Source organism: Mus caroli, chromosome 16 (assembly GCF_900094665.2).
Source record: "Mus caroli chromosome 16, CAROLI_EIJ_v1.1, whole genome shotgun sequence".
NCBI classification, from domain to species: domain Eukaryota; kingdom Metazoa; phylum Chordata; class Mammalia; order Rodentia; family Muridae; genus Mus; species Mus caroli.
The window spans coordinates 34,843,902-34,870,640 of record NC_034585.1 but is presented as its reverse complement, the minus strand read 5'-3'; the positions used below and the strand labels follow the sequence as shown (position 1 = coordinate 34,870,640).

The 26,739-nt window shown below is 46.3% G+C and overlaps 1 protein-coding gene across 1 annotated transcript in view; it reads right to left on the bottom strand.

The window, feature by feature from the left end:
* The window catches only part of Fstl1 (follistatin like 1), a 55,385-nt gene extending 29,816 nt beyond the window's left edge, over nucleotides 1–25,569 (bottom strand). The window contains exons 1-2 of the mRNA XM_021185316.2: nucleotides 25,450–25,569; nucleotides 25,252–25,308 (exon numbers count right to left, since the gene is read on the bottom strand). Of these exons, the coding sequence (XP_021040975.1) occupies nucleotides 25,252–25,308 (57 nt within the window). The 5' untranslated portion in view covers nucleotides 25,450–25,569. The remainder of the gene's footprint in view (nucleotides 1–25,251; nucleotides 25,309–25,449) is intronic.
* Nucleotides 25,570–26,739: the final 1,170 nt, after the last annotated feature.

Below are 26,739 nucleotides of genomic sequence, written 5' to 3'. Positions count from 1 at the left end.
CCCTTTGGGGTTGAAAGGCCCTTTCACAGAGGTCACAAAAGACCATCCTGCATACCATATATTTACATTATAATCCATAACAATAGAAAAATTACAGTTATAAAGTAGCAATGAAATGATTTTATGGTTGGGGGTCAGCACAACACGGAGAATTGTATTAAAGGGTCGTGGCCTTAGGTAGGTTGAGAACTACAGCTCTAGAGGAAACAACAATGGATACCCAAGTGGGCTGACTTCACTGGTGAGGAGCCTGCTGGAACGTTCTACCCCACTCAGATGCTGCTAATGTAGTTTTAATTCTACTTACATTTGCCTTGTATGAAAAAAGGGGAGGGGGGAAGAAAGGGAAAAAAATGGCTAACGGAAATTCACTGGAGATTCAGTCTCTTTTTCTGCCAGGAACCTGTCACTGAGGTATGTCCTGCGCTGCCAGGACTCACATTCACTCTGCATTCATGCTCCAATTATTTCCACATGTAGTTCAAGAAAAATGGTTGACTGAGGGTCTCATTTGCTTTCTTCTTCTTTTTTTGTAACTTCCCCCACACCTAAATTCCCAATTCTCTCAATTCTGACTGGTGAACACTCCAGGGCAGCTGGCTGAGTGGTCCCAGACAGCCAGTTTTAGAAGCATCCCCTGCAGCGACAGCCACATCTGCACGAACATCCCTGCTTGCTCTCTGTCCTCCATCCCAAGCAAGCTGACTCTCCATCTTCCCAGGCTTTCCCAGCCAGGAACCAATTAGCATTCATTCTTCAGAAATCTCAGTGGAATGCAGAGTTCATTGCTCTGATTTGGTGGGAGGAAGTTAAGAGATGGATAAAACCAAGAGCCATCTTGCTCCCTGTTAGTCAAGCCAAGCACTATCTGGGTGTTGCTGACAATACATGCTTCCTAGGGAAGGAATTGGCTGTGGCAAAAGAACCACAGTGGTTTCCTTGATTAGGGAGTAGCTTACTCTACTCCTCACACCTACCTGCAGATTAATTCCATTATCCCAATTTGCACATGGCTCCCTGTTTTAGTCACAATGTCACTGAGACACCGTGACCAATGCAACTCTTATGAAAGAAAACATATAATTGGGGGCTCACTCACACTTTCAGAGGTTTAGTCCACAATCATCATGGCAGGGAGCACGGTGGCAGGCACACATGGTTTGCAAGCAGGTAGAGTGACTCTGGGTTTGGCATAGGCTTTTGAAACTTCAAAGCCCACCCTCAGGGACACACTCCTTCTGACAAGGCCACACCTTTTAATCCTTCTAATCCTTTCAAATAGTGTCACTCCTTCATGACTAAACAGTCAAACTTATGAATTTATGGGAGCTATTCTTATTCAAACCACCACAGTTGCCTATTCTGAAGAGAAGCCATTGTCCTGCAGATTGGTTTCCATTGGACGTTTCACAGGTTGGCTGCCTGACTTTTATCTATCAGCACGTACTTAGACACATTAACAAGTGCACAGTATATATGATCTTTTCCTCTCTCTTATGTGATGTCACTGTTGAATGAGGCCTTGCCATACTTGGCCTCACTGCCCGGGATGCTCTTCCTTCAAGACTTCCTTCTTGACTGTAGACAGTAGGGTGAGGGACCTGTGAGTAGAGTGAATGGCCAGGGCAGATTAAAGGTATAAGGTAGACTAAAGTACTAAGCTCCTGCAGTATTTCATGCTGAAATGAGAGTGCATTGCCTTTTGTAAGTGTCAGTGCTATAAGATACTGCCGGATGCTTCTTTAACCTTCAGATGGGCAGAGAATGGCCCATTAGACCAGCTTTAAAAAACACCCTCACCATGTGGGAGGTCTGCTTTACTGTCTGCTTGTCCAAATCCTTCTTGTCCTTCAACATTTAGCTCAGGCTTCACCCTCAGTGAGCTTTTCTTTTTGATTAGTGAGAATTCCTCTTTCCTTGTCTGACTTGCAATTCTCCTTTGTATGAACCCACTTAAAAACATATTAGTTGATTGTATATATTCTTTTCTTTCCAGCTGAGCTTTCTAGGGGACAAAGGTTAAGTTTTAGGGTCCTTTTGTAGACCCTAGTATATCACCCATGTCACCTGATCAACCTTAACTAAAAGAGTAAAGAGGCAGGCTTGAGTCACATCACCCTGGGTTGGGGCAGCAAGGTTTGGTGACAGTATCAATCCTTTCCCAGAGCGAACACAAGGATGGATTCTTCCGTGGAAAGAGCCCAAAGACCTCACTCTTCTCCACTACACCATCAACATTCAGCCTGAAGTTTTACCAATTTGGGATAGTCTGAGACCCACAAGAGATGCAGTGTGTGTCTCTATGCCACACATAAGCTGACAGACAGCTCTCAAGGCAATGGGAGGCTGAAAGAGCTTTCAGCCTCGTCTTTTGCCTATGACGAATGTATGCTGTAAGTGAGATATGCTGAACGGATAAGAAGGGAGAGAAAGAATGTTGCAGAAGTCAGGTGGGGCTGCAGGGTATACAGTCCAGCTGAGTAAAACCAGCCTGACACCATGGTCATAGTCATTAGTGAAGCAGAGGCCTTGGCAAGTGAGACAAAGCAAGAGAAATAGTGACTTGTTATTAGCACAGTTGTTTTGTGACCTCTTCTATGGACCTTGCCCCTTCATTATCCTCGAACTTAGACCTTGTGGATGTGTGAACATGCTTGGTTCATGGGAAGTGGCACTATTAGGAGGCGTGACCTTGTTGTAATAGGTGTGGCCTTGTGGGAGGAAGTGCGTCACTGTGGGGGCGGGCTTTAAAGGCTTCTAGTGCTCAAGCTCTGCCCAGTGTAGATGAGACCCTTCTTCTTGTGTCCTCCTTGATGCCTTCAGATCAAGATGTAGAACTCTCAGCCCCTCCAGCATCATGTCTGCCAGGATGCTGCCGTGCTTCCCACCATGATGTTAATGGACTGAACCTATGAAACTGTAAGCCAGCCCCAGTTTAACAGTTTAATATTGTCTTTATAAGAGTTGCCTTGGTCATGGTGTCTCTTCACAGCAATGGAAACCCTGAGACGGACCTGAAAAGAAACTTGCTTTGCTTTGTCCCTTCTCTTTTGGCAGAACATTTGGGTCTCCTGGCTCCTGGCAGAACGTTTAAGGCTTGGCTTCTAACACTCCTTCTGGCTTGTGTGCTATCCTGGCAATGGGCTGGAATTTACTAGGAAGAGAATTGGGAGAAAGGGCCCTTACTTAGCTGGAACTATGGAGTGTGCTTTCCCTGGGATTGGGTACTGTCAACGGGATTGTGATGGCCAACTGAGACTGAGCTCATTGGTCAATAGCATGAGCTGGGGCTAGCGCTGGATGACAGGAAGGTCAGGTATGATGAACAAGATGGAAGTAGAAGACCTGGTCTAGAAGTGGGGACAGAGCTAAAAATGGGGAATCTTTTGGGGCTGTGCCAAGATTTCAATATCCTGACAAACATTTTCTTTTTCCTAGTCTAAGAGTGCTGAAGGGGTTAAAACTCAGAAACTCCCAACTAAATGAAGTCTCCATATGTTTGCTGCTCAGTAGGGTTCTAGGAGAAGCAGACAGATGTAATTAGAAGTGCTCAGACGCTGTGTTGCCATGGAAACCGCTGGCCAGGAGGAACCTGGAGTCCCAGGAATAGTCTTCCAGAGAACTGCCTGAGGCAGGTGGTACTCCTCCAGCTTGCCTGCTTCCAGGCTCCTGGGTCCTGCCTAGTTTCCTCCTGTCCCCTATCCCACCTCTCAGTGATGCTAAGCGGGAACCAATGGTTCCCTTCAGCAGCAAGGAAGGACGAGTAAGTTGTTAGAACAAAGTTCTCTGCACTGTCTGCTTTTGCATCTGAGGCCTCAGAGCAGGAAGGGAGGCCTCAGGCTCCATTTCTGTTTTATTACATAGCCAGTAATTCTGGGAAGGTCAGTGATACAGGACAAACAGGAAAGTGTCTGTGGATGTGGCTTTCAGCTGCCTATCTTATCCACTGACACAACTGAAAGTAAAGGGGACCTTTCATGTAGCCCCAGGCAGAGATAGCAGGCACAAACTATGACCACAATCACATTGATGATGAGGTCTATGGGGGATGGGAGGTTATTTTATAGAGTAGGAACTCTAGCCTAATGTCTGAGGGTCCCCAGAAACTCAGCTACAGATCTGGGAACTGGATTTCAATGGGACGAATAGATACTAAAAAACCCAAATGGAATTTTTTATGAGCTGAGAAACTGTGAGGAGCCTAAGAGATTACTACTCAGGGCATAGACTGCCTCTTTGCAGCCCCTGCTTCAACAGTCATAGGATTCTTAAAGGCCCTGCTACTGGGATGCTGGGAGATTGGGGGTGGGGTGGGGGTGGGACCACCTATGCTGGGAAATCGGGGCAAAGTGGCTGCTTACCCTTCTAGATGTTATCACTAGAAATCTCCTTTGCTTCTCTAAAAAGGTCATTGCATACATTGTCGTGGTGCCGACGAACTGCTTCCTGGTAATAAAGTGGGCAGTAGTTAATCATCCCCAGCAGGGGGCTTAATAAATCTCTCCAGAAGAGGGGACATTTCTTGGAGGTATATTTTTGTACAGTTCTTACCCCAAAGCAGTGGTTCTGGGATCCTGTAGTTAGGAAGTACAGGGAAAGGTCAGAGTCCCCCAGGAGACCGGCAGACATGCCTGTACTCTAGGCGTAATAGATACAGACTGAATATTATGAACATCTGGCTGAGCCACAAGCACAGTTAGAAAATTGTAGGATGGTTAGAGGGTAGGGCCCACCCAGGATGCATCTTCTAGTATTTCCCCAGATGCTGGCAACCCCAGCCATCTATCTAGTAGGGGTTTCTGACAGTTCCTGCACACTGGTGGTGGCCCTGATCTCTACTCTGGCTTTAGATTGGAAGCCACGGAGCTCACATCTTCATTTACCTGTACTTACGCCCAGACTCTAAGACTGGTAAAGTGAGGTACAGGGGTCTTTGACAAGTTTGGGACTGTCCCAAGATTTCTGAGGTGATGAAGAATATGTGTGGCTTACAAGGACACATTTTTAACCACTGATTTCCCTGTTCTGCCAGGTGGAAGGATCTGGCAGGTCCCGGGTTTTTAATAAGTAGGTTTAGAGAAATATCAATCTTTCAAGAACAAATTAAGAGCTACATAAAACCAGTTCCTGTGGACGTGGTCAAGGGTCTAAATCCACCTTTGAACAATCCTTATTGCTGTCCAATTTGAAATGAGTAGACTCCATTTCAAAGACAGTAATGAAACAGGGCAAAAAATCAAACAGTAAAATAACACAGACAGACGAACGGACAGACAGACAGACACACACACCCCCTTTCTCCCTCAAATCACACTATGTCCATCTGTTGTAGGCTCAAAGAACAAAGCCCAGCCCATGTCTGAACAGCTTGTAGCTTAGGTTTGGCATGAACACGTGGGGTTTCAAGCAACAGAAACACTGTGGTCTGATAATGGTGACTCAGTGATGCTGTAACTCAAATCTGAAATGTCCTCCCACCCCAGGCTCATGAGTTAAGCCTTTTAAGTATTTTGAACTTGGCTGTTGGCACTGTTTGAAGGCTGCGGACCCATTCCTTAGGAGGTAGGGTCTGGCTAGGAAATAGGTCACTAAGGGAAGAAGGCCTTTGAAGATCAGACCATCCCTGTTTGCTCTTCCTGTCTCTGCTCTTGGTTAGTGGCTGTGATGAGGAGCCCCAGGAGCAAGTCCCCAGCACCAGGGACTTGGCCACTCTGGTCACCATGCCTTCCTTGCTAGGTTGGACTGAACTCTTTCTGAAAGTGTGGGCCAAAGCAAGCCTCTCCTCCTGAGGTGTTGCTAGAATGTTCTAACTTGTCAGGTACGTTTGCTCACCAGAAAGGCAACCAACATAACTGACGGTCGTCTGGACGACAAGCACGGAACACCAGTCTCCGATGCAAAGTCTTCTATTAATTTAACACTGGTCAAAAGGAGCGCTTTGCAAAAAACAAATAAAAGCTAAAAATTTTATTTTAAGCTGTATTTCCCAAATGTTACCATTTCAACATGTAACTAGCATTATTAAGAAATCTTACATAGTTTTCATACTAACTTTTGACTTAATTATATATTTTTAAATTAATGTATTAACTTCCCCTTTCTGACAATTGCATACCTGAGCTTAATGCATCCCGTTGTCTTTACCCTCACCCCAATCTCCTACGGCCCCCCACCCCTCCCCCACCCACATTAACACTCCCAGTTCCCAAAAGTCCCCTTTGTACATTCCTGTCTTTTTATTTTGCTTTATGACCCACTGAGTTTATCCAGGGTGAGCTGTGTGGCCATGAGTTTGGAATCATCTACTGGAGCCTGGATGGATCATGGGTCACTGAAGACAATGAATGCCCTTCCTCCCCCTGCCCCGCAACCCCCCCCCCCAATCTACTGTTGCTAGCCATTTAGCAGGAAGGGAAGGAACCCCTCCGCCATCCATGAATGACTACTGACAGACCTAGTCTTATGCAAGCCCAGTGGAGGCTAACTCAGCTGCTGTGAGATCATGATTGGGATGGCTGCATCACATCCAGAAGACAGTATCTTGTAGCCTCTAGCCCTACCTTGGGCTCCAACAGTCTTCCTGTCTCCTCTGTGACAGTGTTCCCTGAGACTTCCAGAGGACAGAGTACTCAGCTGCCACTCTAAGAACCTTGAGTAGCCATGAATCTCTGCCGTCACCTCCATTCACGGCAAACATGACCCTCTGACTAAAGCTGAGAGCAGTATTTGTCTACGTTTATAAACAAGTATTTCTAAAACAGTTTGGGAGCATGCCAATTTGGCCACACAATAGTAAGTCACCATCCAGGGCCTAAGACCTCCTCAACCATGGATTTTTGACTGGAATTACAGTGGCAGGCATGAGTTCCCTTCTGTGGAGAACCGGGGTTGGGGGAGGGGGAACATTTTGCCTGGCAGGTTGGCACTGAGATTTTGTAGGAGTCAGAGCTGGCTAAGACCATCGAGGCCTGGAGCCGCCTGCAGAGTGCTTTTTGAACTCTGAAAGCTAGTCTGATGAAGGAAGCTTCCATCCTAGGTCACTTTAGTTTCTCTTTAGTGTGGTGTCTTTAGTGATAGGACCTGATCAGCTAGTTGGCGAGTGGCAAGAGATTGTATTGTTTTGGGGCTTCTGGGCTCGCCTGATGAACAACTCATAAGAAGATATTTGGATATTTCTTACTGGAACTGGCTCCGAAGGCATAGTTATCGCTGCTGGGTGGCTAAAGTAGCTATTCACACTAAATATCTTGATAGTGAGTGTCCAGTTCTGACCTTACTGAATCAGAGGAGGAGCTTGGAGTGAGGAGAACGGGGCAGAAAGACTTTATATAGCTTTGAATGCTCTAGACGTGCACAGATATATAACTGACGTCCACAGATAATGTGAGCATATGGGCAAGGCATTGACGGAGCTCATCTAGGAGCAAGCTAGGAACGTAATGAATTCCTAGATTTTTGCAGCGGGCAGGTGCTATGGGGCACAGAAGCCTCACTTTGGCTCTGCTTTCAATGTCCGAGGCCCAGGTATTCCAGCATCATGGTTGGGTCCAGTGAGTGGGCACAGCAGACAAAGGAGCTTGCTGCCAAGACCAGTGTCCTGCATGTAATCCCTGAGCCCACACCGGGGAAGGAGAAAGTTGACCAACAAATTGTCTTCTGACCTCCGCACACGTGCCATCGCACACACACCCATCTTTTCCACATAAGGAAATGAAAATGCATTTTTTAAAAAAGGTTTGTTATTTCCTATGTTTAGACTTAGCTCACAACAGGGATCATGTAAGTAAGGGGCTAAATAAGCTATTTGGAGCTTTTCCAGACAATGAGGTAGATATATCTTGTCAAACCTTTTACTTTTCATCGTTTCCTTGGTTAGATTCTCTTGTGTTCTCTCTCTCTCTCTCTCTTTCTCTCTCTCCTCTTTTCTTCTCATTTATTTATTTTATGTATGTGATTACACTGTCACTGTCTTCAGACACACCAGAGGAAGGCATTAGATCCCATTACAGAGGGTTGTGAGCCACCACGTGGTTGCTGGGAATTGAACTCAGGACCTCTGGAAGAGCGGTCAGTGCTCTTAACTTCTGAGCCATCTCTCCAGCCACTCTACTTCTCTCTTTCCAACCTACACATACACACACACACACACACACACACACACACACACACACACACACACACACTGTTGTTAATGTTTTGAGACTAAATAGCTGAAAGCACACACATTTTATTATTGAATAAAATACTTCTGCCTTGCATTGTTCCCCCAGAGCAGCTAGGAAGAAAGAGCTGGAAGATCTATATGTACTAGCTAATGGGACCAGGGCTCAGCTGGCAGGAGACCTAAAGAGTGACTGGGAGGTATTTAGTTCCAGTGCACTGAGATCTTCTACTATTTGGGAGGGGTGGGGTGTTAGGGAATAAAGTCCCATGAGTCCCCTCAGCCTGTATCAACAATGCACAAAGTCCTCCTTCTCTGTCTAAAAGGGGTAACAGAAGCTGTACTCCTTTAGCTGTGGCCAGATCTGCATTTATGGGACAGAAATATCCCAAGTACTATGTAACAGGATAGTTCCTAAAACCATCACCCTTGTTTTAAACCGACTGATGCTGGAGAAATGCCATCTATTTAACTGCTTTTGGTTACACTAAGGGACTTCCAACTCCACCTAAAGGTGTAGCAATGTGCAGAGAGGTAAGTTAGAAAACCCCTTGTCTGTGGATCAAATGTACGAGAGTTTGGAAAGCCTGGGTTCAGGTCAGTTATGGGTTGGGAGTTGTAGCTCCCTGCTCTCCAGGTCTCCATCCAGTGCTGCTCACTGTGCTGTGGAATGGAATGTTTCTGCAATAAAGGACTTTCCCATTGAGACAATGCTGAACTTTTTTTTTTTTTTTTTTTTTTGCTTCTTGGTTTGGAGATATAGCCCTACAGTTGCTGTGACACATGAACACAGGCAGAGGAAGGATTCTCCGAAGTCAGGGTCTCAGTACACAGCAAAGTTAGGACTGAAAGAAACATGTGGGCTATGGAGGAGGAGCTGGAGGGAGGCAGGTATGGGTTACGGAAAGCTGAGAGAGAAGGGATCCTTACTGGGTACAGTTGTTAACATTTGAGTTGAAAATGGAAGCCTGGACAGTTAGTTCACTCAAAGGGAAGGAAAGTGCAAAGCAGGATGGGATTTGCCATGTTCCCAGAATAAGGGAAAAAGGCCAATGTGACCGTGGTACAGGGCACAACCGGAAGAACTGGGGGCAAGGGCCCAGAGCCACTGAGAAGATAGTGCAGTAAAGGACAGTGTAGGGCACTGCACAGAGAGTGACGTGTGTGGACAGAGCTTAGGGTTGCTGAATGGACAAACAGTACATCTTAGGTTGCTCCTGTATTGACATGCAGGACATGGTATGATGGTGGCTGGGACTGGTGTGGTGACCATGGTGACAGAGAAGCACCACGGGTGATAAACTCTGACAGCAGAGCCTGTAGTAGAATTTGCTAAGAGCCTGGAGAATAGGTAGTGCATGTTAAACACCAGAGAAAGCCAGATGTGGGAGCATATACCTTTCACCCCAGCACTTGGGTGGGGTTTAGATTATCCTGGTCTACATCATGAAATCAGGTCCCCTAGAGCTCCTGTCTTAATTCTGAGAAAATTCTTGAATACTTTTGTTTGATACCCCAAATATCCAGAGGTAGTTATGGAGAGAACCATGCTGATGCATAGACCCAAGCCATTCCCCGAAGACTCTTCCCTTGGACTAGCCCAGGGCTCCAGATAGGTCCTATCTTAGCCCCATGAAATGGGTACACTGAGACCCAGGGTTGGAACGAGATAGACTCTGCTTGCAGGAAGTTGTCCAGATTAGCACCTGGAACACTAGCCTTGAAATATTCCTGAAAACTGGGCTCAAACACAATCCCAGTATTTGAAAGCTGAGGCTGAAGGGTTGACCATGAATTTTAGGCCAGCCTGGGCTATAGACTGAATATATACATTTCTAGGATGAGAATCACCATGGAATAGTTAGTTCATGCTTTGAATATTCTCAGCCTTAGAAATCATTAATCTTTGTTTCTTCCTAAAGGGAATGTCATAGCTTTATGAATATGGCTACTGTTACATCTGAGGCCACAGATTGGTAGCCTAGAGCCTATAATAGTATCCAGTTACCTAGGAGTCAAACACACTCACACTACATACTCACTCATGTGTGTGCATGTGCAGCCACACACACACTACAAACATAAACACACTACATACACAAATGCACTCATGCTACATATATGCACATGCACACATTCACACACACCACAAACTCATACTACACACATTCACACACACACACACACACACACACACACACACACACACACACACTACACACACATACTCACATACTCTCTCACACACAGGCACATAGCCAATAAGCCAGCCAACACAGAAAGCAAGCCCTGCCCCATACCCCAACAGAAAGAAGACGTTTCCTATAATTCAAAATCAGCCGCCTGGGAATGAGGTCTTTAGATCCCAGGCCACTATAACATGAGTAAGCATGAACCCTAAATGACAATGCCACTTACATTAAGAAAAATGACATCACCTGTAAAAACAGCCCAGCCAACCAGAGAATCAGCCTGTGTCTCGGAGAGCAGGCTCCCAGTTAAACCACCATTCAGTGGAACAACTTAAGCAAGAAATGAGGAGCCTTCTGTTTGATACGACATGTAAAGGGGTTCTGAGGAAAATGCAGTGTCCTAAGCTATAAAATGACAGAATCAGTCTGAAACCCTCCAACATTAGCTGTTCTTACAGGATTCTCTATCACCACTGAGGATTTTAGGGGGATTTAAAAAAAAATGCCTAAAATATCAAACACATAACCAAACAAACAGTTCTGTATCTCATACAGATCAAATCACACATGTCTTTAGTAGAAAATAAACAGACTTTTGTCTTTCTGGTTGTATTTCCAGGAGAAAGTAATATGGACTCTTAAAAATTAGGAAATTTTATTAAGAAGTAAGGCGCTGGAGAAAAGGCTTTGTTAAGAGTGCACACAGATGCTGGGTGTGGTGGCGCACGCCTTTAATCCCAGCACTAGGGAGGCAGAGGCAGGCGGATTTCTGAGTTCGAGGCCAGCCTGGTCTAGAAAGTGAGTTCTAGGACAGCCAGGGCTACACAGAGAAACCCTGTCTCAAAAAAACCAAAAAAAAAAAAAAGAAAAAAGAAAAAGAAAGAAAGAAGAGTGCACACAGATTTTTCACAGATTTTTCAGAAGACAAGAGTTCATTCCTGGCACCCACATCAGGTAACTCGCAACCAACTGTAATGCCAGCTCAGGGAATTGATGCCTCTGACCCCCCCCCAGTTCATTAATTGATTGATTGATTGATTAATTAATTAATTATGAAAGCTTTGAAAAAAATAAGCCCTGGCAACCCCCAAAACAATCCAGGCTGGGTCTCCCATCCTCAATAAACCAATCAAAAACAAGTAATAGGAAAAATAGAAAGGAGGAGATTTACTCACTGCGGCCACCTTAGGGAAAGTGCCACCCAAAGTTCACCCTCGGGGTTCTAATGGTTTAAACAGGGGGTATCACAAAGTGTACTAAGTAGTCCAGGCAAAGGTGTGGCCCTCATCACTGTCTCTGGACTCTCTCGAAAGGAGATCAGACAAGTTGGAAGAACTGTGCTGAACCTTCTTCCAGACACAAAGCCCCCTCTGGCTGGCACTAGGCTTTCCGCCTTTGCCCCCTTTCCAGCATGAGCTTCCTGGAGCACTTTGATTCTCTTGGGGTCAGTTGTTTCGATAGTCTGATAGCCCAAGGGTGGGGCACACATGTGGAATGTCCGTCGTCATTCCTGCCATGACAGTCACACAGTGAAGATTGAACTTACTACACCCAATCTTTAGTAAGCCCCTGGATGCCAGCCCTCACTCTCCTCCCTCCACCATCCAGAAGGGAAATTGAGGAAGCCAAAGTCAACGGGAGTTCCTCGGCTGGGTTTTTCTTGGTCCTTAGCCAGCCCGTGGTGCACTGCAGGAATCTTGGATGAACAAGATGCAGACACCGGCTGATGCAGAAAGAGAAAACCCTGCCTTTAAAATAAATGCCTACCCAGGAATTCTGGTTCTCTGCATGCCTGTCAGTAGGCCAAGACGACACAGGTTAAGACAAGAAAGAAAGTGGCAAATGAAGGGGACAAGGGGAAGCGACAGAAAAATGACCAAAGATGACTGGGCACATTCACATTCCAAAAATTCTTGGGACTAGTGGAGCCTGCAGTTTCTGGGGTAGCCTGGCCCCGCCCTAATGGATGGTGGAATCCTAGCTACAGCATTTTGAGAAGCCTGAAGCAGCCATTTGTGAATGAATGGCTGCAGAACATTTGCCTCTTTCCAACCAAAGCTTCTGTGAACCGGGCTAGGCCAGCAAGAAGCCATGAGGCCTTCCTGGGCCCTCAAGATGGAGGCTGTCAGTCATAAAGGGGCCTTGGGTGTCTGTGCTCACTGTGGGCACCTGCATATCTGCTTCACTAGATAGAGCTGCTCCAGCCGACATTCCTCCCATAGCAGTACCACCTCACCGTTTAAACCACCCACGGATCCCTGGGACAGTCACCAGGAATCCCCCTGGGCTGGCTTTGAGTCCCTTATCCATTTTCTTGCTTTCTTAAAAATGCTATGCCCCAGACATCACTCCCTCTCCAAAACTTAGCTGGCTTAACTAATTGCAGATGTTTTGACCATTTTTGGTTAAAGCAGAATGACTGACCGACGGGCTGAATGACACGAGTTCACTAGCAGCTAAGTTTCATAACCACAGAAGATAAGCACTGCGCCTAGGCTTAGACATCATGACAGTATACAGAAGCCACAGGTACAACAAGGCGGTTAATCAGAGAAAATCCCAACACATGTGTCCCTCTCATTAGTTTCCATAGGAATCTGTTGTTGAGAAAAGTCTTACTACAAGATACTGGCAGACGGCTTTGTTCCTGAGGGGTGAAATTTAAGCCAGTGTGCATGTGTGTAGATGTGCACATGTGTGTACAGTTCTAACTTGTACAAGAACCTCTATTAGGAAGGACACAGACATTGCATGGCTAGCTCCTATTCATGACCAGAAGTCAGGGCAATTTACCTGGCTATCTACTAGGGTTTGGAGTCAGGGCATGGCACCAAGCACACCAGTGGGCTGAAGCCTCCAGGCTAGCCTTGGCTTGCTTACAAAGGTCACTGGATCTCAGTGTTGATGACAAAGACAAAGACCAGTGCCTGACGCAGCCACAGACACTCCTTGCTGACTCCCAGATCAGGGACAGGGGATGGAGGCAGGACGTTCATCAACACCTGTTCAGGAGCTCCTAGATCCTGGTCATGGGCCAGGCAACACGGTGAGAGGCGAGAAGGATTCCAAACAACATTTCCACACAGCTATTTTTGTAAGCCCTTTGCAATGCTACAGCTGAAGGAAAAGTCGGAAGAAAGTCGGTTTTCTCATGAAAATCTTCGGAGTTTGGATTGATCTTCATTTTGTCATTGCTGTTGTTGTTTTTAGATCCCTCCCTAAATCCCAGGGAGATCTGGGATATTCCAGCCCCTCCCCCCATCCCCACCGCAGTGTTGATGCACAGTTGCCAAATGACTCATATCTGTGGGGTAATCAGGACTTGGGATTGCAGGGCACAAAGGCACTTGAGGCACCGCACTCCAGAGCTCGATGATGCACTCAATACCTAAGAGGGGGATCCAGGGACCTCTTGCCTTTCACCACTCTGTTTTCTTGGTCCTTGGCCAACCTCTCTTTGCCATGGCTCCCCACGGGTAGGAAATTGAGGTAAGAGCTAATCAAATATCCTACTTCTAAGTAAGAGTATTTTGATGATCCAAATTGCGTGGACTTATAGGGATAGATTTTACATTGCAGGTCACTCCCACTCTTTTGAGGGGGATGAGGGGTTAGATGTTTGTCTCAGTCCACACTTGGGGTACCACTGGGCTATTCATCCCAACCTTCTCTGGCCCAAGATGAAGGGAGCTTGCTTGATGCTAGGACAGTAATCTCAGCCACGTGGCCGGCTGTAACTTCTCAGTTTAGAACCTCACAAAGCAGCTGAATCCTGGGCAGGCTCATACTTCACTCACTTGCTTCTTATGTGTGTGGGTACATGCCAGCCCCCCAAGACAACTCAGGGCCGACGTTGAGAAAAGCAGGAAATGAGTAAGGAAGGAACCAGAGTGAGCCATGCTGAGGGAGTCAGGGCTGCAGAGCCCTGCAGGCTGCTGTGAAGGCGCGGTGCCAAGCAGCCTCTGCTGTCTAGACTTTAGCTGGCCTCTCCCAGTGCAGGAGAGAAGGAGGGAGGAGGGGAGCCAGGCGAGAAAGCCTGCAGCTGCTAATGCAAACACAGGACACAACTTCCGACAGGCTCCAGGCTGGGGGCTCGCTCTATCTAAGACATTTCGTCCCAGGAGCTGGACTCCTGCTATAGGCTGAGGGAAGTTCCGTTAATCCATCCATCATGGGGAGCTGAGGATGATCTTATTAGTCCCGGAGAACTCACAGTTCCCCACCCAAATTGAAGTAAGTAATATCCAAGAGATGCACACTGTAGGGGTGAAGGACCATGTTTTTTTTTAAAAAAAGATTTTCTAGTTGTGTTATTTTAGCTTGTTCGTTAAAAAGAACTAGCTCTTGAAGGGGCCTCAGGATTCTGATGAAACCAGTTGATTAAAATGTACAGACACAGAAACGGCAGCCACAGTCCAATAGGCTTATGACTCGGGGGTAATGTTAGCTTTGGGAAGCTTTGCTAATCTAAGCTGGTGGGGAAAGAGGCCTTTTCTTCTGAGTGGCAGGGGGGCCCTGTGGCAGAGCACATGGCTTTATGAGTGCCGTGCAGGGTGGGCTTGGCCCAACTGACCCCCTCAGGCAGGCATCTGTGCGCTACACAGCCATATTTAGCAATCAGATTGGAGTTTAGAGCCATTTTGCAGTTCGGCCTTACATAGTATGGAACAGTTGTGAATACATTTCAAGGACACAGAAACTGCCTTAAAACATCTCCCGAGTCTCTGGCCATTAGCTGCCAATATTCCCAAATAATAACTGCAGTTCCACACATGTCAGAGAGGCAGCTGGGGCTGGATTCGAGTGGAGATCATGTGGTTGGAGCAGGCGAGGCTGCAGGATCAGCTCAGGTACTAGAGCCATTTAGCACTGATGTGCCTTGAATAGTTAGTGACTAGGACTGTACAGGGCTGAAGCCATACTACAAGCAACATTCATTGTTGGTGTGTTTTCAGAGTCTGGCTTCTGGAAATCAGACCCAGGGGCACAAAACACTGAGCTTTGACTTTGGGATATCAAACCCTGGGTTTGATATCCCAGTTAGGTAGCTGATGTAGGGTAACTGAGTAGTTTCTTCATGGGTAAAATGAGCCTTGTAATAGTGATTTGTCACTTTTTGAGGATTAGATAGAAGCTCTCTTTTCTGCCTATGCTACACTGTAGGTCCCTTTCCAAGTTCAGCCGCAGGCTACTTCCTCTGACAGACTTTCCTGGACCTCTGCACAGGGTAGATTCTCAGCCCTGATCCACTGTTTCTCACACTGGACAGTTCTGAGGCCGTGACCTTCCCTGCCTACTTCTCCTATTAGACCAGAGGTTCTCAATGTTTCTAATGCTGGGACCCCTTAATATAGTTCCTCATGTTGTAGTGACCGCCATAAAATTATTTCACTGTTACTTTGTAACTGTAATTTTGCTACTGTTGTGAATCATAATGTAAAATCTGTGTTTTCTGATGGTCATAGGCATCCCTGGGAAAGGGTCATTTGGGACCCACAGGTTGAGAAACACTGCACAAGACCAAAAGCTCCAGAGAGTACGTTTTTCACCAGCTTTAACTTAGTGCCCCACAGGGGGCACAAGTGTGGGAGACCTTTGGCTTTCCTCTTGCTAGTTGATTATGAAAAAAGGAATTATTTCAGGGGAGTGATACAGAGGAGCACACCAGGGTCTGTGAGTTTAAACTGTGTGGAGACGAGCAGAAGGTTTGTAGGTATCCGTCAGCTCCTAACAGCTCATGCACTTTGGGGTGATGTCTATAAGGAAAGTGGGAAGAGCAAGAGAGGAAAGGCTAGACAATAAGGATGAGGAGAGAAAGGGAGAGGGTGGCAGGGAGGAGCCCTGGCCTGGGAATGGGGTCTGTGAGCACGTGAAGCTGGAGTCAGGCTGGGCTCCGGGTGGAGCCGTGCTCTCTTAGCAGAACCCAATGTTTTCCTTCAGAGCTCCAGGTTCTGTATTCCTGAAACAAGTCCCAGGACCTACCTCAACATCATGGGCTACCTCATTGCTCCCCACGATCACTGTCACCTAATAACAAAAGTGCTCTGATGTAAAAGACAGACCTTGGGGGCCAGGCAGCGTGGCACCAGCCTGTTGAGGCAGGAGCATTACAAATTCAAGGCCAGCCTGAGGCACACAGCAAGATTCTGCCACAAGGGCCAGGGGACATGCTCAGTGGTGGAGCTCTTGGCGAGGTTGAGCTAGGCCTAGGGTTCAATGCTTTAGTTTAACTAAAAACAGATGCACAGAAAAACAAAAGAGACTCGGGTCAAGAGCAAGGGATAATGAAGGGGGAGATGTGGGGAACCTCAGAATGACATGAAAACAGGAAAACGCCAGAACCCAGAAGAGACACCATTTCAGATAAAGTTCTGTACAAGACGCTGCCACAGCGGCCACACTGACAGAGAAGACAAGGTCAGTAGGAAGAAACGATCCCAACTGCCCTGGAGCAGTCCCTGGAATTCTGGTTGGCAGGGACCACACATCCCACTGCTGTCTCTAGGAATTTTCTAAATCAGATGCAAGAGGTAAGGACAGGCTGCTCATTCCTGTTGTCCCTAGCGGCCAGAGCCATTTGGGCTGTCTACAGTGATGATGCAGGCAGCGCCTCCAGGAAGGTCCTGTGCAGTCCTATTAGTCTCACACTGCTGCTAATGGAGGGAAGTGTGTAAAGTGACTGATATCACACCCCAGGAAGGGCCATGAGGTAATGCCTGAGGCTTCTGCAGATTAATAAGTCATATTTATGAAGTATCAATGAAAGACTGGGGGAAGACAACGTTTTCCTCAGACTTAGGAGTTTACTTTTGAAAACAAGAAAGGAGAAAAAGCCACTTTCCCTACATGGATTCAAATATCCCATCTCACACACACACACACACACACACACACACACACACACACACACAGATAGGACACACATAAACACACACGCATGCATGCAATGTACTTAGATGTGTACACACATGCATACACACACATGCACACAGAAAGACATACACAGACACACACATGCACGCACACACACACAGACACACACATGCACACGCACACACACAGACAGGACACATATGCACGCACATGTATACACATGCACACACATGCACACACTGACACACACAGAAACACACACACACACACACAAGAACACACACATGTGCCTGCAGTACAACATAGCTTTTGTCATATGTCATATAGTTCATCTGGCAATGGCCTGATTGGTCACAAATAGTGCCTGGCACACTATTTAAAGGACATACCAGGCATCATAAATTTAAACTTAATCCTGGAGCTAGTGTAATAGTTATTACTTCCAAACGAGGACATAAAAAGTCTGTGAGGAGATTACACGGAAATCTTTCAACCAAAGCAGAAAATGCAAATTTATAGGCTATATTTTGTACTCCAACTACCTAGAGAGTGTTCTATTAGCAAGTTACTGCCAGACGCTGTTAATGCAGAAGATGCTTTCTGTGATAGCAGCAGCTCTTCCAGTCTTAGCTAGGGCAAGGGTGCATTTCATTAGAGCAGCCAAGAGACGGCTCACTGCTGCATCCTCACTGATGGCCAGCGTGAAAGGGTTTGTTTTACTTAGTTACTTGGGCCTGAAACTTGTATATGGCTTCTCCTGAGACTCTCAACATCAGTTCCAGCAGCTCTTCTTCTCTCTGTTGTCTATGTCAGTCATACAGTCCTGAAGTCTCCCATCTAATTATCCTACTTTCAGTTAAAAATTGTCGGTGCTTGCCAAACTGAATTGAGTATTCCAGCAGAAATGACAAATAGCTTTCATCTCACACAGGGACTCTGACTGATTGCTAATGGCTACAAGGAGTGTTGTTGAATGAGATTTTCAAACCTCCTCTGAATTCTGTAGGAAAGAATTCTGTGATTGATTAGTCATGTCTGTCATGGGTAGGGGAATGTAGGAGCTGTACGCATGCTTTGTTCACACGAGCTCAGCAGGCCATTTACTCCAGTGTTGGCAGGTCTTATTTTCATTGCCTATGGTGTTTAATAAGATCATCACATATTACTACTGACGTGATCAATTCTCTGGAAGACACACTAGTTGTTGAACCTCACTTTCTATAGTGTCCATATTCCCTGTTACTCCTATTCTTTTTGATATTTCATCGTCAAGAGAATTCCTGTGACCATTTCCTTTTACAAGAAGAATTTATCCTCCTAATGTCACTTTAAAGAAAAAGTTAATGCTGGGCTTGGGAGATGGCTCAGTGGAAAAGCATTACCTGTACAAATCTGAGAAATGGAATCAGATGCTCAGAATACACATAAATGCTGGACAGGCATGGTGGTCTCCCTACAGCCCTGTACTTTGAAGGCAGAGACAGGAAACCCTTAGCGTAAGATCAATGTCTAGTCATATCTCTGAGCTCTGGGTGTAACTGAGATTCCTTGGCTAGAAAGGTGGAGAAGGATAGAGAAAGACATTCAACATCAACCTTGGGACTCCACATACATTTACATACATACCCATGACGCCCCATTAAGTATCCACACACATGTCAATATTGACCCTTACACATAGGTCACATGACCATACACATGAGAAAAAAGTTAGGATTGTGTTCTCATGCGACATGAAGCTAAGATACATTCAAAAAAGTTTAGAAAATACAGAAAAGACTGGAACAAAGAATAAAACTACCCCTATGGGCAAGGTTTTCCAATTCAGCCCAGAATGGTACCCATGGCTGTACCCTCCCTTCTTCAACTACATGTCTGGGTAGTTCTAATTTTACAGCTCTTCTAAATAACATGATTGGCATCTTATGGAGACTCTCCTTAAATGTAACAATTAGCTACACATCCAAATACTTATGTAACATCTAAATCACAAGACTCCTGGAGAGAATGAGTTAACCTTTTCACTGATTTGTAAAAATTTAGTATTGCTAAAACATAGACCTAAGAATCTGCCAAATGTCACTACACACCAAGATACTGACTAAAAACTCTCTCTTCACCAAGGAATGATGAAATGCATGCTGGAGCAAACCCTTTGACACACAGTTCCACTATGTGACTTTTCTGCCTTGAACTCAGAGCCTTTCTTCACCAGCTTCCTCTGTCTTCACTGGGGGAGTGGCTACCTGAGAATGTCCCGCTGTAAAAGGTCATCAAGCTACATATTATAGATGTATGGATTTTATTAACTTAGAGACAATTTGAGAGCTGGAGAGATGGCTCAGAGGTTAAGAGCACTTGTTCTTGTAGAAGACGCAGGTTTGATTCCCAGCACCCACATGGAAGATTACAACCATCTCTAAACTTCTGTTCCAGGGGCATATACCCTTTTCTGACCTCTAAAGGGAAAAAGTACACAAGACATACATGCAGGTAGAATATTCATAGACATAAAATAAAATAAATGAACCTTTAAAAACAAAAAGGGGATTTTCAAAATTATGGGAGAACCTATGTCAATATAACAGAAAAAATTCTTTTTGAAATTGGGTCTTACTATGTAGGTCTGGCTGGTCTAGAACTTTCTACGTTGACCAGGCTGTCCTTGAGTTCACTTGCTAATGATGTTATTCTAATCTAATATCATCTTTTAGCACTTGCTGCTCCTGACCCACCAGTAGGCTACAAGGAAAGAGCATAGAAATCAAGCCTTGCACAACATGCTGGATTCCTCAATGTGTATGCAGAGCATTCTTGACCTGGGCCAGGCACTGTTACCTGATGGAAACAGTGAAGGGAAGTTCTGGGCCCTTCGTGGCTCACTCTTGGAGAGAGCATCCTTGCCAAAGCCACAGAGTTTGGAGTTGGGCAACCTGGGAAGATGTATGTATTTAATCTCCAAGGTCACTCTTCATCTGACTTACAGAACTAACATACTTAATTTGTCCTAGTAATATAACAGCTGGTATTATTATGAAGTCAATAAAATAGATGATTGTTCAAAGTGTTCTTCTGCATGTCCAGTTATGTGAAGAGGAGAAAGAAAAAGAAACCATCACACCGGGCATGGTGGTGCACGCCTTTAATCCCAGCACATGGGAGGCAGAGGCAGGTGGATTTCTGAGTTCGAGGCCAGCCTGGTCTACAAAGTGAGTTCCAGGACAGCCAGGGCTATAAAGAAAAACCCTGTCTCGAAAAAAAAAAAAAAAGAAAGAAAGAAACCATCACATTTCCAATCCATCAATGTGGCCCTGGGTATTTACAGCTTATCTTTTATTTTTAATTCTTGTCCAGGCTTGTGCTGCTGTCTAGCCAACTTCCTTCTCCTCCTCCTCTTCCTCCTCCTCCTCTTCCTCCTCCTCCTCTTCCTCCTTCTCTTCCTCCTCCTCCTCTTCCTCTTCCTCCTCCTCTTCCTCCTCCCTCTTTTCCTCCTCCTCCTTCTTCTTTTTCCTCTCCTCCTCTTCCTCCTCCTTCTTCTAAATCTTATTTATTTACTTGATATATGATGAATACAGTGTTACTGTCTTCAGACACACCAGAAGAGGGCATCAGATCCCACTATAGATGGTTGTGAGCCACCATGTGGTTGCTGGGAATTGAACTCAGGACCTCTGGAAGAGCAATCAGTGCTCTTAACCTCTGAGCCATCTCTCCAGGCCCCCCGCCCCCCTCAACCACTTCTTATATCCTTATATCCAACTCAACCATAATCTCTACAGCCACTTCCTACTACAGCCTTTCAACATGTTGGCCCAAGCGTCCTGTGACCCAGTCCACTTCAGTAGGAACTATAATGCATCCACCTTCCAAAGACCTTGGAAGCAGCAGCACTCCCATCTGCCAGGTGCTTGCCCATCTGTTTTGGCTCTTCAGTGGTGTCTAGCTATGCTTCAACTTCTCAATTCCCAACGGCACCTTTAGAATCACAGCAAGTAGTTTATTTGCTACAGGATAAACAGGAGATCATTTTGCTAGCTAATGTGTAAGCTGCAAGTGCTCTTTCTGAAGCTGTAGTTGGGGGTGGGGGTGGGAGGTTTACTCTGTAGACTCATGAACAATTCTGTAGAATGCAGAGGCACTCCCAACCCTTCCCAGCCTGGCAGATACTAACCTAGTGGTTAACTACATGCACGTGAGGAGGTGTAAATGCCATTAAGCAGTGTGGCTTCCTAGGGACAAAGCCCTGACAGTCTGCTAGCATGGCATGCCTAACAGCTAAGCACAGCGCATCTGTCTGTGGAGCTGTTATTGCCTCTCCACACTACTGTCTCAAGAGACACACTCCCAGCTCATGGCTCAAGTGTGGATTCCTTGCTGGAATGAGTGATCTCCTCGGTAAATCTGTCCCTTGTATATGTAATTTATCATAATGAATTCCTAGACCCAGAATGCAGAGTAAAACTAAGCCAGGGTGCATAGGGGGACACCGGACACTTACTGACATTGTCCTCTTGAAGCTGGCAGTTGGGCTGTGTGTCTCCTCTAGCCTGTCATGTCAGAGGAACTAAATTACACTCCTCAAGACTCCCAGGGCACACAAAGTTATACCTGGAATTGTCTATACTACCCTTGGTCCCCCAATTGCATAACCCCCCCAATAGTGGTCATTTCAGTAGAAGGGGCATGGAAAGAGAGAGCAGGCCAAGGGATGAATGTTAGTAGAAGCCTTCCCTCTGCTGCTGCCCCAACTAGAGCCTAGTCCTGTCCAATATGTGTATATCTAGAGCTGTGTGCAGAGCTCTGAAGAGCATGTGGGTGTGTGCTCACATGGGTGGGGCATTATTGTGATGGAGGCTGGCTGCAGGGACATCCTGGAGGTAAAGTAGAGAAACTACAAAGGGAACAAACAGCTGTAGTGTTACTCTGAGGTGGCAAGAATAAGAGCATTGAAAATACACGGAAACAATGTAATACTTGCCCTTAGTGAGACTTAGTAGCAGTTTCTCATATCCAACCAAAGAGAATTTATACACTAGCATTAAGAACATCACAGCCACCCTTACCCAAGAAGGAACAGCTCTGCTTCTGAAAGCTGACTCCAAAAGCTTTGGGCTTTTTCAAAAACCAACAGAATTTGTAAAACAATCGTAGCTTTTTAAAAAAGTGAAATAAATGAAATAAATCTTTGGGTTTGATTATTAAAGCAAAGAGCACCAAGAAAATTCTCTGTATCTTCTATGCCTCTCTCTCTCTCTCTCTCTCTCTCTCTCTCTCTCTCTCAGAATTCAACAATATTTGCACAACGTAGCAGATTTAAATTTTGCTAAAATGGACTCATGCCAAAAGACTAGAAATACCATACTTGAGTGTTTGCTGAATGTTCTTATAGTTAACAAGGAAAAAAACCCTCCACTGCAAGCATCATTAACTGCAACTATAGTGTATAAAATGTATTCCAAGTCACGTCTCCCACGGAGAGGGTTAATTTACTTTTTTCACCCATGAGTAAAGATGTAGTATTTAGCATGTGCATTAAAACTTGCCAAGTGTTATCTGGAAGGGCAGGCACCAAAGGCTTGGTTGATTAAAAGATAATAATCCTTAGGACAGTGAAGTTATGAAATGTGCGGTTATGGCTCTTGCCTGGGATCCCTCTTCACTGTCCGTGTGTCCTGACTTCACGGCCTCTCTTCTGCACCAGCTCCCCTGGTTTTCATGCCTCAGCACTTTGCCTCTTTGTCTGCAGGTTTTTCCTGGGAACTGAATGTTCTTCCATAGAGCTCCAGCGGGAAATTGCAGTGAGGGGCCCTTCCTACCTGGAGTGAGCTGTTCTCTGCTGTGCAGTGGGATGAGGAGGCTGGAGTGAGGAGTAGGTTACCTAGAACAGATCCCAGACCTTGGGACTCACAGTCTCGTGCTGACGAGACACAGAGTCCTGACTTCTGCAAACGGTTCTGTCTTTTCACAAAGTGGTTGGCAATTCCTAAGCTGGTTGTGAAATTAACCAAGAATTCACTTCATCTATCACAGAAGAGTAGCTCTCTTTTTATTGACTGACTAATTATTTTTTGTTTGGTTTCTCTGTGTAGCCCTGACTGTCCTGGAACTCTTTGTAGACCAGGCTAGTTTCGAACTCACAGAGATCCATCTGCCTCCGCCTCCTGAGTGCTGGGAACAAAGGCATGTGTCACCACTGCCTGGCTATTTTATCATCATCTTAATCATCAGGGTCTCACTGTGTAGCCCTAGCTGTTCTGAAACTCACTAGGTAGACTAGGCTGGCTTTGAACTCACAAAGCTCTACCTGCCTTTGCTTCTAATGTGTTGGAATTAAAGGTGAGAGCCACTGGCTAACAGTGTTGAGGGCCATCACAAGGATGGAGGAGCATTCTTTAACCAGGGTTAAAAAACGGAGGCTATTTCCGCCACTCAAAGAAAATGGCTGAGGAGCAAACGGGGCTCAAGGTGTATCTGAAAGGTAGAGGGAGCTGGTCATATACTGATCTACTTCCAAAGCTAATCAGTTGTCTGAGCATGGGCCATTTAATGCGTTTCCTTAACTTTGTTCCCTGCTCTGTAAAATGGAACTAACAAAGCCCAACTCACAGGGCTGAAAGGCTTTAAAAGAAGTGGTAGAAGTGATCCGAGCAGACACAAAACACTTGGTAAAATTCTAAGCCCTCATGTTTGTAAGCCGGCCAGGTAGTGATGAACTGTCTGGAGTCTAGAGCCAGATGGCTTGAGTTTGCATCTTGCCCTCACTATTATAACTTATTTTGTAAGTTGCACAAACTTCTCTGACTCAGTTCCCCTATGATTAAAGTAGAATCTTAATACAAGTGGTAGCTACCTAATAAATACTTGCTGCTTTTATTTCTCTAGAAATAAAAATAAACTGCTTCTAGCTCAATCAATGATACAGTGAATTAAAGGAACACACACCAGTACAGTGTGTGTGTGTTTAAAGTCCTGAAGACTGTGTGCATTTATTAATTCTGGGATTGACTCAAGCTGTGATGCAAAGGGTGGGGCTAAACTGTAAAGTGAAAGAAAAACTCTGAGGGGCTATAAACCACCCACCAGGGAGCTATTTCTTTTGTAATGTGCATTCCATTTCTTCTCTCTCATGCGTTTTAATTCTTTCCACATTTCCTGCCACAATTATCAAATGTTTAGTTTCTGACCTCACTTTTCTGGAGACTGGAGCCCAGGGAATTTAGAATTGTTTATTTTCTGTCCCTAAACCTTTGAGTTAATGGAGGGGCTTGTGCCATAGGGTTTGTTGGTTTGTTTGTAGTGTCTCAGGAAGGTCACTGGAGTTGAAAAGAAAACATGAGAGAGAGAGAGAGAGAGAGAGAGAGAGAGAGAGAGAGAGAGAAAGAGAGAGAGACTCTACATGTTTTAACTGGAAACCAGAGGCCCCCAAAGGGTAGAGCCGCAGATTCCTGCATTTGCTCAACCGAGTTTAAGGGGAAATTTGGATTATAAAAGGCTCTTATGGGGCCCAGATAATAACAACGACAACAACAAAAATCCAGGACATTTTACAAAGAAGAAAATGCATTTCAGGAAATCTCAATTCACTCTATGAAGGAGAAAGGAAATTTCATTTTGCTGTTAAAAAAAAAAAATCTTTTAAGTCCCCCCCACCCCCACCCCGCTAGGAAAGACTTGGAAAGAAAAAGTCCGTAACTATTCTCTGTTTCCTCTGAAGTGAACAGAACTCAAGGCGCCTTTTTGAACTCTGCGGCTGCTCTGGCCGCCGCCTCTGCTCCTATCCACCCAGTCTGTCCTCTCTCCCCACTCCCCAGCCTCCCTCCATATTAGGCGTGGTGGGGCTCCAGCTTATGGCCCAAACTATTTCAAGAATTGAGATCTAAGTTTGTTAGGTAGAATTTCTGCTACTAGCGTGCCAGAATCCCACTCCATCGAAAGGCTGGGGGACCTTCAGTCCCACCCCCAGAGAGCATCCCTAGAGTGCACACTCGACCGCTGGGGCGCAAACCCCAGAGACCGGTCACCTACCTCGCCGTGGACCAGGGCGATGGTCACCAGCGAGAGCGCCAGCCAGCGTTTCCACATCTGCGGAAGAGAGAAAAGGGTGAGAGTGAAGGCGCTGGGCCCCGCTCAGACCCTAGAAACTTCTTCGGGTCCCACAGATTCATCCCCCTCCTCCCAGCACCCTCGGTGCCCGCAGCGGCCCGGCCTCTGCACCGCGCTCACCGTGCTCGGGTCCGGGACTCCGGAGGACACTGGGCAGGGTGGCGGCAGCGAGTTAGAGGCGAAGGTGGGAGCGTCGCTTATCACCAGGCTCCGAGGAAGTACGACCTGGGCTCGCCGCCCCTTAAGACCCCTCCTTCCCCGCCCGCCGGCCCCCCAGCTCCTCCCCATTCTCCTCCCCTTCTGCAGCGCTGCCCCCGCGGCTCCCGCTGCGCTCCCTCCTCCCGGCCCCCGCCAGTAGCCCAGGAGCGTCCATGCACCGCAGGCATCCCCGTCCTCTCCTAGACCCCAACCAAGAATCTTCAGATATCTCAAGAGAAGGCACTGGGTGTCCGTGTCTCAGGGGACCCTGAAACAAAGGCGGGGGAAATCACAGAAACCCCACGCCCGGGAGGGGCGCTGGCCTGCGGCAGCGGGGGGCGGGAGTGGGTAACAGAAGGAACTCGCTGAGGACTGCAGTGACAACCAGATGGACAGCACAGTGGGCATCCATGCCAGGGTTGGGACTCGAACCTAAGCATCCCAAAGCCACCCTTCATTGTTGAAAGGGGAAAGGGAGAGTAGAGGATGTGAGGGTATTACTACAGCCCAAGAAGAAAGCAGGAACGGGAGCCCAAGATGGGCTGGTGAGCAGAAAGCTACTTTGCGTTCAACTGTGGGCGTACTAGGGAGAGGGGGCAAGTGCCCTGCTCTGCCGCGTTTTTTATGTTTCCCTCCAATCCAGGAGCTCTAATCCCTCTCCATCTCACCAATCTCCCGTTACACCTTGGCCATTTCTGGAAAAGTCCCTCTTTGAGCCTCTGATCTCCACCAATGTTTCTTTCCCCAGAGGTCTTCAAAGGTGTGCCTCCTCTATAATAAGAGTGCTGATCCTCTATCTCTTTCCTGCCCTGGCTTCCCTATCTCTGGTGGCCAAGAATAAATCTCTGCGTGACACATTTCAGACCCAACCTCTGGTTGCCGACTCCCACTTTCCACCTGCTCAGGCGTCGCCCATTACTTCTTTTCAGGCAGGCCTCCAACCTTCCTGTACTTTTCCCATAGGAGGGCTGTCACCATAGCCTAAGCGGTTTCTCACAGATAACTCCTATGCAGCCCTTCAGTTCTGTGCCCAGGTCTACTCTGTTATTGCGGACTCTCAGTCCTCACTCAGAAACTCACGAAGCCGCCACTGGAAGCGGATTGATCCAGGCATACCCATTCTTGACAGCACCGAAAACTAACAGCCATGTTCTTTCGCTCTGGGGTTTGGACACTACCGTGTCACTTCTTCATCCACTGAGAAACTTCATC